Source organism: Mastomys coucha, chromosome X (assembly GCF_008632895.1).
Source record: "Mastomys coucha isolate ucsf_1 chromosome X, UCSF_Mcou_1, whole genome shotgun sequence".
In the NCBI taxonomy this organism is placed as follows: Eukaryota; Metazoa; Chordata; class Mammalia; order Rodentia; family Muridae; genus Mastomys; species Mastomys coucha.
Window position 1 is genome coordinate 150,921,534 of NC_045030.1, and position 10,228 is coordinate 150,931,761.

The window sequence follows — 10,228 nt, forward strand, 5'->3', positions numbered from 1 at the left end:
TCAAGACAGGAACTCAAGCACGGCAGGAACCTGGAGGCAGGAGCTAATACAGAGGCCATGGAGAGGTGCTGCTTACTGGCTGGCTCCCCTGGCTTGTTCAGCCTGCTTTCCCATAGAACCTAGGATGGGCTGGGCCCTCCCCCAATGATCACTAGATGAGACAATGATTTATAGTTGGATCTCACGGAGGCATTTTCTTAATTGAGCTTCCCTCCTTTCAGATAACTCTAGCTTGTGTCAAATTGACATAAGACTAGCCAGCACACATACATAAATCTTATCAAGCTGCTCTCTTAAAAACAGTTTTAACTTTAGGCAAGCTCATTTTATTCAAATCTGCAATCTGAGTAGTCTATTCATGGCTTTTTCCTGATTTATTGACATATTTGTTATTTTATTTGAAACAGGCTGACATGTAACTTGGTTGAGAGACTAGCTTGATGTTAAATTTAAAGTGATCCTCCTGCCTCTGCCTCCTGAGTACTGGGATTATAGACATGCACTACTATGTTCAGCTGCATTTCTCTGTTTTACTAATCTGTTAACTATAATTCAAACACCAGTATTGGTCCTTTATAATACACATGAGAAATGTTTCCTCCAGTTTATTTGGCATATTATCTTACTTTGCTTTTAGTTTTTGACATTAAAAATCTTAAGAGTATCAAATCTATGAATATTCAACATTTCCTAAAACATCAAGACTGAATGTAAGTGCAAACCACGGCCCCTTGGGTGATGGTGGTCCATCAGCTTAGTTATACCAACAGTAACATGTGGACCAGTTTAGTTGGGGTAGCTGTGTTTTGTGGGAAGTACGTAGGAAATCTCTGTATTTCCTCTCAATACTGCTATAAACTTAAACCTGCTCTAAAAATAACATATTCAACAATCAAAATGAGAACAAAGACATACTGTTTACTTTTACATAAAAACATTCTACAGGTCTGATGTTAGTTTTAAGTCTTCCTCATTCCATGCTCATGTAAATTAACAACCTACATTTTCTTTTTCTTTCAAGAACTTTTGCAAACTAAAGTTTCACATAGTCTCAATCAGATTATGGATTTGGACTCCACAGGAGATGAGTTTTACTTTTTAAGCCTCCCAATCAAAGAGAGATTCACAGAATGTGGCTCAGTTATTTTCTACATTTCAATGATTCCGTGTCCATTCTCTGATTATGGAACTCATTTTCATAATCAACATTTTAAATGTCTGTGTGATATCTTGTTATCTGAATTCTCTTTATTCAGACCTTACTGAGCAACTTTTTTTCTTCCACAAATATCAGTGTCCCATTTCTTCTTTCCCATGCTGGGTAAAATATCTGTTCAGTTTAGTATTTTCTTTTTCTCATGCCTCTAAATGTATTTCCTTAAGATTAGTTCTCATCTTGATGTGCCAGGGTGGGGGGATACCCAGGAAGGCCTCTACTCTTTCAGAGGAAAAGGGGAGGGGAGAGAGGGGTAGGGACTGGGGGCCAGGGGAAGGAGGCTGGAAGCAAGGACAGTGATCAGTATATAAGTGAATTAAAAATAGACTAGCTCTCATACATGCTATCTAATTCACAAAACAACCTGTACCAAAGCTCAGTTCACTTTTATTTCAAATAACTCACATAATTTTATCCAATCTGCTCTTCATTCTTTCTCTACATTGTCTTCTAGATACTCAATAAATAAAAAAATGTAAAAGTCTGAGTTTGTGACTGACTATAGCCACAGATGGCAGGTCTTATTGGCTGGCAACAGTACAAGATGACCATCTGTCTCTGACGTGATTGTAAAGTATTAGATGTACCAGAACACTGAATGCAGAACACTCAACCACACACAGTGCCAGTGTTGTGAGAATTAATATGGAATAAGGCTACAGGAAATTAGAGACTAAACCAGAAGTATGTTCCTTAAGCTCTGAGGGTTTATATCAAAGACAAGGGCCAAGGCATTCTTAAAATTCTATTCAAATATTTATGGTAGACTATGGGGCTTCTGGCCTTTTAACAGTTCCAAAGCATAGGTCACCTAGTATTTTTATAAATAGTGAATAAACTGAGAAGTAAAGAGAAGAATCATTTGTCTACATGACAATTCGCAGTTAGAACTTGAGTTGGCAGACAGGCGAATGGTCAGACTTTCTAGAAATGGGCTCTTCTTTCTTGAAAACTAACTACTTATAGAACCAAGAGTCATCCTTTAACTGTCCATGCACCCTGAAGCTTCATATTAAATTAATCAATGTCTGAGAATCATAATGGAAAACCATCAGCTTCATTCTCTTTTCCCCCACTTTGAAAACTGAAAATTTCATTCGTACAGATAATTCAGTCCGAGTCATAGCACCATATGATGTGTTTATAAAAAGATAAAGAGGGGCAGTTATGTTCTGTTGCCAGGTAACTGTGGGGTAGAGTTTAGACAGGATGCTAACAGATACTGTGTTTTGATCAAATCTGCCTTCCCTTCTTGATCCTCCAACACCTCCCTTATCCTACTACCATTTTCCCCTCCTCACTCCATCTGCTCTTTTGTTAACCCATAGAATCCTCTTAGTATGTCCATGGGCATAGACAATCTTCTTTGTGGGTAGCCTCTCAGGAGCTTCCATTCTCTGCCACAAAGTTAGTTTAGATCCTTATTACTTCTAACATGAACCACTGCATCTGTACTCTTAAATGATCTCTCCATCTTTGACCTAACTTTGGCCCATTTTGCATAGAATCCACAGGTAAAACAGAAACTTTCTAGAAAGGTCTTCATGGCCTCGATACTACCAATATCTCCCATCTCCTAACTTGTCATACTGTTGTTCTCTTATAATATTCCTACCTGTGGGGCAGTGGACTGTGAGTGGGCCTGGTCCTCAGGTGAGCTAAGGGTAGAAGCCACGGAGACCCTGAAGGGATGGTAGAAGCTTTGCCTGCTCCTGGGCACCAGGCCCCTGTCACTAGCCACAGCCCCCATAAATTTGTGGCCATCAGACATGTAAGGGCAATGCCTCAAGCCCCCCACAGGTAGGAAAAGACATGACCTTTAGGCTTAAGTCAGAGATTAACATTCTAATGAGGTAGAGGACTGGAGGGTTTAGCCAACAAGCTTTCCTTCCCAGACATTCCTCCCTGCAAAAGGTATTTAATCTCAGGACTGCCCAGATAAGTGGACTGGTTTTACACATCCTCTTTCTGCCATGAAAATAAATGCCTTAAAACCATGGACTGCCTCTTTTTATTAGGATCAACCGTGGGGGCCACAGAAGGCCTTCCCAGCCCCCCTCCCACTGAGAGCTCCCCCTCCCCCAAGGCCAGATCCAGCCCAGTGGCCCAGATTCTAGATTCCATTCTCAGCTTTTCTGTGACTTCATGCGGTACCTGGGTGTTCAAGAGCTTGGGAACCCCATGGCCCTGGCCTCTTTGTAGACCTGGGGACCCCGGAACCAGCTCCAGCTGTCCTGTGCCACAGACTGTGCTTTTTCATCCCCAGAGCAGTGCCCAGGGGGCTACCCTATGGCCCAACACCCATCCAGCTACAGCATGGGGTAAGCACAGTCAAACTTCCCTCGGCCTTCCTGGTCAAGAGGTAGAGCCCTGTGGTGGAGCAGGTGGACCTACACCTACCTTCTTCTAAACTTTCACCATATTCCTCATAGAGGCAAGACAAAATTATGTATACTTCCTTGAATGAACCTTCTGCTTACCTCCCTCCTTCCTTTCCCCTTTTCTCTCTCAATCCCCCACCCTCAAATTGAACCTAGGGCCTAATGCATGCTAGCCAAGTGCTCTATCATTTAGTTATGCCTCCCAACACCTTCTTTTACCTTTTACTTTGGGACAGGTTCTCACTAAGTTGCGCATGTTGGCCTTGAACTTGCTTTGTAGTCAAGGCAAGCTTTCAACTTACTCCTATCTCAACCTCCCAAGCAGTTGGGATTATAGGCTTGTACCATTAGGCCTGGCTTTTCTTTGCCATTTTAAAAGAGTAAAACATAATGTACATAGATAATATCATCATTAATGATGGATACACTATTTTTAACTGGTCCTGGGCAAATGGTGTAATATCTTTGGGCATTGGCTTTCTCATCTGTAAGCCAGGAAGAACAAAGTAAACTTTATGAGTGTATCCTGCACTTTGGCCATCTGCTGAGAGAACAAAATAAAGTACGTACAGAAACCTCACTTGGAAAACACTGCCCATGTTACCTAGGAATTTATGATTATCAGAACACTTCTTACTATACTCCACATAACAGTGCTCCTTCCATTCCTGAAATGCTCAGTTCTCATCAAGTCTCATCTTCTATTTCCAGGCTATGTGAAATGACCTCATCCTTCTGCTCGCTCCTCCTTTCCTAGTGCCAGGTACAATCAAATAACAATCATAGCATCTCATCTTCTAGACTGAAAATTCCATGAATGTGAGCACTGAGTTTTGTTTTCCAGGTAACTGGGATCCTGTCCATGGCCAGCAAGCAGTAATGAAAATGTTTCACACTTATGAAATGTTTACTGAAGAAATATATCCTGTCTTATGCAGCAGGTTCACCTAACAAATCGTCTCAATCTGGAAGAAAGAGGTGTGACCATCCTTTATTACTCTGAGGTCATAGAGATAAGATTTCCTTCTTTTTTAAAAAAAATCTGTTCCTAACCCCTAAATGTCTTATGAATAAGTACATTATTAAAAACAACACTCATAACTCAGAGTAGAAACTACAAGTATAAAAATCTGGGTTGGAGAGTTGGCTCAGCAGTTAAGAGCACTGACTGCTCTTCCAGAGATCCTGAGTTCAATTCCCAGCAACCACATGGTGGTTCACATCTGTAATGGGATCTGATGTCCTCTTCTGGTATGTCTGAAGAGAACAATGGTGTACTCATATACATAAAATAAATAAATCTTTTAAAAATGTGAAATAGAAATAAATTAATAAAAGTTGAAAAACTGTGAAGCAAAACTGAGCCAATGTTGGGCAGTCTTACAAACTGAAGATATAGGGGCTGTAGCTCAAGAGTAAAGCACTTGGCTTACATGCATGATATTGTACTTTTGGGCTCCAGGACTGCCAAAAGGTAAGCCACAAGCCTGTACATGTGCTTTAAAGGAAGAATTATTGTAATAGTTTGCAACCAAATGAATAAATCCCGGCATATATTTTTTACATTAAATCACAAGGTAGAGGGAGACTAGAAAGGTAGATCAGTAGTTAAGAACACTTAATGCTTTTGCAGAGGACCCAAATTTGGTTCCCAACATCCACATAGTGGCATACAATGTCTGTAACTATGGTTTCAGGGAATTCAATGCCCCCTTTTGACCTCTGTGAATACCAGACATGTACATAGTGCACATATATGCAGGTAAAACAGTCACAAAAAAAATAAACGTTAAAAAAGAAATCATAACTGGGTGTAGAGACTCATATCTGAAATCTCAGCAGGTGTGAGGCTGAGGCAGGACAAACTCCACGAGTCTGAGGACAGCCTAGACTATATACCAAATACTAGGCTAGCCCAGCTTATAGGGTGAGATCCAGTTTCAAAGAAATCCCAGTGATCATTCAAAAATGTCTTATACTTTTACCTCCTAACACCAGTTATACTTTTAACTAAAAGAACATTAAAATCTGAAAACCATGAAAAAGACAGGGTAATATTGCACAAGGTTAAGATGCATGTTACAGAGTTCTCAAGTTAGCATCCTTACTCCTTGAAAGAAATAATCATTACACATCTCAAGAAGACAGCCTGAGTTAAGGGGGATCAGTCATAACTGCCTGTCTTATTAGTCATTCATTTATTCTCTGCTCCAGTTACTACCACTGTCATAAAATATTGTGACAATTTCTGCTAATCTTGTATTAATGTTTTTTAGTTAAGTGTGTAATCTGAAAAATTAGTAGGCACTACTTTAGTGTCTACTTTATGCATATTAGCTATACTAGCCAGAAAAATAGTATCTATGTTTCAGCAGTTGTTTAAGGCAAAAAAGAGTGTACTTACCACAACTTGCAACACCTGTTCATTGTGAAGAGAGGAGGAGGAAGAAGAGGAAGAGGAGGAAGAGGAAGAGGAAGAAGAGGAAGAAGAGGAAGAATAAGGAGAGGGAGAGTCAGCCATCATTTGTGCCAAAGTCTGCATCAGTGTTTTTCCAAGGAGAAAAAAAGAGCTGAACATGGCAATCACGCCAAACACCATTCCAAAATTGAACCTGGCAACAAGAACAAAAACAAGCATGTAAGTATCCAATTCATCATAGTGCATGGACTAACAAAGTAATTGGCCACATTCTGTAGCTTTAAAACAATCACTAAAAGACCAATAGCTCAGCCTTGTTTCCCTATCCAAACTGTTTGACTCATAGGTAATTCTAACAAACTACATACTCTGATAGCCCAAAAAGCTAAACAGCATTGCCAATTTTCAAAAAAAAAAAAAAGGCTGAGGGGGGAGGGTTCCTCTCTATTTGCCCATTTATTATAGCCCTGTTTTGCTTGTGTTTAAATTAATATAGTTAGAAATGCTATTAACATTAGGGCATTCACTTATTTCACATTACTTATTTTCCATTCTACTGTCTGCATTTTATATATCTCATTTTAGCCTTGTGATAAATTAGTTTAAATATTAAGGGAGGCAAATTTAATAGTTTTGTTTATTCTGTTGTTTCTTTTTAAAAAGATTTATTTATTTTATATATGTGAGTACATTGTCACTGTCTTCAGACTCACCAGAAGAGGGCATCAGATCCCATTACAAATAGTTATAAGCCACCATGTGGTTACTGGGAATTGAACTCAGGACCTCTGGAAGAGCAGTCAGTGCTTTTAATCACTGAGCCATCTCTCCAGCCCCTATTCTGTTATTCAATAATTAAAATTACTCTTATGGCTGGGACTAATTTGTTATTTCATTCATAAAGTTCTGTTGTGAAATTTTAGGTTGTAGAATTGTTTATAATAATCTTACTTTTGTTTTAATGTTCATAGAATTAAGTAATACCTTATTTTCAATTATTGCTTTTTTTCATTCAATTTTATTAGTCTTTTCAAAGAACTAAATTTTAGGTTTGTCTATTTTTATTACTGTATTCTTTCTCGCTTTTTAATTATTTAAATGTTTACATTTAGCTTAAATACATTTGGAGTTTACTTTACATTTATGTGTGTTGTTCACATATTTATTTTTAAAAAATTTACAATGTTGTTTCTTTAATTCTGAATTGTAATTTTTTGTCTTCATTTATAATGTCAAAATTGATAACATAATTCCAACCTAAAATCTAGAAAATATTTAGAAAGCAGAAAGATAGGTCAAAGGATGTTAAATTATCAACTGTGTCGTCAGGTGAAGGCTTATAACTGAAAGTGGACATTTTCCATAGTATTTTGGACTTTCAGGTGAAAAGCTCTAAAAGAGAAAATGAAAAGTTGTAAAATAGCCACAGGATCTGAAGTACCTTTTCTATTCTGCCTTTTTCTTTTTCTCTCTCTCTATTACTTTATTTAATTAAGATAATAGATACATTGAGACAAAGTCTCATTATATACCCCGGAGTTGCCCAGAACTTGCTATGTTATCCAGGCTTCCCTCAAATTATCAATTCTCCTGCCTCAGACTTCAGAGTGCTAGGATTCTTAGAGGTTATGAGCTGCTGTTCCTACTTGGAGCTTCATTTTTAACAAAAAGTAGTTTAGATATATTATTCACTAGCCCCAAATTCTCTGAGCTAAGAACCTGTTATGGGGAGCTGGAGAGATGGCTCAGAGGTTAAGAGCACTGCCTGCTCTAGCAGAGGACCCAGGTTCAGTTCCTAGTACCACACATTGTTTCAAAACTGCGGCTCCAGTTTCAAGAGATTTGATACCTTCCTGGCTCCTGTGGGCACTGCATGCAGGTGGTGTAAATTCAGCAAAACAAAACGATAAAATAAAGATAAGCACATCTTTTTAAAAGGAAATTGTTAGGATATTAGGTGTCCGAAAGACCATGGAAAATATAAAAGCATACATTTTCATAAGTGTCTCATTCCATTCATTCATTCATTCATTCATTCAATCATTCAATTTAGACTTTACTTGAGTTCTCTAGAAGAGCAAATGCTCTTAACTGCTGAACCATCTCTCCAGTCTCCCTCATTTTGATTGAGACAAGGTTCTCATGTAGCTCAGACTGGCCTCAAACTTAAATCTAACTTAGAATGGCTTTAAAACTACTGGTACTTCTGGGATAACAGAAATGTACCACTATGCTCAGGTGCCATGATTTTTAATGTATGAAAAAGCACGATACAATTCCATATATATATTTATGTGTGTATATATATACATATATATGCTCAATAGATCCAAAAATGATGGAAATTGTTAATAAGCTATCTTTGATGATTATAATTACTAATTTAGCCCAAAATTGAAGATGAAAAGTACCATTGGTAAAGCATCCTTGCTTTCCGCCGTCCCCAACTGTAAAAGGCACGATTAAAAATTGAAGTTTGCCATCTTATATGAAAAGGAGAGATGCTCAATCCATTGTTTTCCAGCCAGTCTTCATAAGAATGTTTAAAATACACAGATGACTAAGAGAAAGAAAAGTTCAGCATCACTCAAATTTGAAGAGCAGACTTATAACATAAGAAAACAAAGAAATAAATAAAGAAAATGAAGACTTTCTAAAAGAAATCAAGATGTTAGTGGTGCAAATGTTTATAATATTTTTGGAGATAGTTTCATGTAACCCAGGCTGGTCTCTAGCTTCCACATAGCTGAGGATGACCTTGAATTTGTGATCTTATTGACTCCACCTCCAAAGTGCTGAGATTACAGGCATTTGATATCATGTCCAATTTATATAGTGCTGGGGATTCATCCCAGGACTTCCTGTATGCTAGGCAAGCACTCCACAAACTAAGCTATAGTCCTAGTCCCACTCAAATGTTTATAATCTTAAAGCCTCACTTTTCTTCTTGCAAAGTATTAAAAGCCTTTTAATTAACTGGGTAGGCCAGGTTAGGTTCTAGGGATATATAACCCAAAAGTGAAATCTGGTTTACAGCCTCTAATTTAGGAATAATTTTAAAAATTTGAAGGGATGATATTTTTTAAAAGACAACTGCTAGGGATAGTGGTTACGGTGGTTACTTGTCTATATACTGTGACAAAAAGGCAGCTTTGGGAAAGTTTTCAGTTTGCTCACAGTTCCAGAGTATACCCCATCGTGGAGCAGAAGATATGGCACCAGAGGCAGGTGGGTGAGGCAGCAAGTCACATTCTATCCATAGTCAAGAGGCAGAGGAAGAGGAAAGCTTGTGTTCAGTCCTTTCTCTGTTTAGATCTAGTTCAGGGTCTGACCCCATAGAAATAGTACCTCCCACATTTAGGGTGTTTTCTCCCTCAATTATCCTAAACTAGATAATCCCTTGCAGCCACACACACAGAGAACTGTTTCCATGGTGATTCTAAATCCCAGGAAATCCACAATCAAAAGTAGCCAGCACAGTGGAGTATGCCTGTAATCCCACTGTACAATAGTGATGGAGAAGGGAAGGAAGAAGTAACTCTGCAAGTTTATAGCCAGCATGTTTGGCACAGTGAGTTCCAGGCCAGCCAGACTCAGAGAAATGCTGTCTCAACCCTGTCTTCTCCAAATGGGAAACAAAACCCAAGAATATGTGACAAAGATCTTGTGACCCATAAAACTTAAAATACTTACTATTTAAATAGAGAAGAGACTGAGAGAAAGGAGGTCTAGTGACGGGCCCAAATTGGGATCTAGCTCAAGGGGAGGCCTGACACTATTACTAATGCTATGGTGTGCTTACAGACAGGAGTGTAGCATGGCTGCCCTGGCCCAACAAGCAGCTGAAAGAGTCAGATGCAGATACTTACTCCCAATCAATGGACAAAAGCCGGGGACCCCTGTGGTTGAATTGGGGAAAGGCTGGAAGAAGCTGAGGAGGAGGGTAGCCCCATGGGAAGACCAGCAGTCTCAACTGACCTGGACCCCCAGATCTCTCAGACACTGAGCCACCAACCAGGTAGCATACACTACCTGACATGAGGCCTCTGACACATATACAGCAGAGGCCTGCCTGGTCTGGCCACAGTGAGAGAAGATACACCTAACCCTCAGGAAACTTGAGGCCCCAGGGAGTGGGGAGGTCTGGTGGGGTGGGGACATTCTCTTGGAGACAGGGGTTGGGGAAGGAGGTATGGGATGGGGAGCAGTGGG

General features: G+C 39.2%; 1 protein-coding gene and 1 long non-coding RNA gene across 3 annotated transcripts in view; one reads left to right on the plus strand and one right to left on the minus strand.

Annotated features, from left to right (window-relative positions):
* Mbtps2 (membrane bound transcription factor peptidase, site 2) overlaps nucleotides 1-10,228 on the minus strand; it is a 49,722-nt gene that overhangs the window by 36,300 nt on the left and 3,194 nt on the right. Inside the window, exons 2-3 of one of the 2 annotated variants that reach the window (XM_031369982.1) lie at nucleotides 8,428-8,576; nucleotides 6,002-6,209 (exon numbers count right to left, since the gene is read on the minus strand). In XM_031369982.1, coding sequence (XP_031225842.1) covers nucleotides 6,002-6,209; nucleotides 8,428-8,576 — 357 coding nt within the window. The remainder of the gene's footprint in view (nucleotides 1-6,001; nucleotides 6,210-8,427; nucleotides 8,577-10,228) is intronic. The other variant, XM_031369991.1, reaches the window with a different exon arrangement.
* LOC116090064 lies at nucleotides 3,360-6,234 on the plus strand. The gene is made up of 4 exons (XR_004118535.1): nucleotides 3,360-3,537; nucleotides 4,309-4,360; nucleotides 4,442-4,575; nucleotides 5,973-6,234. It is a non-coding gene; the product is annotated as an uncharacterized LOC116090064 (long non-coding RNA).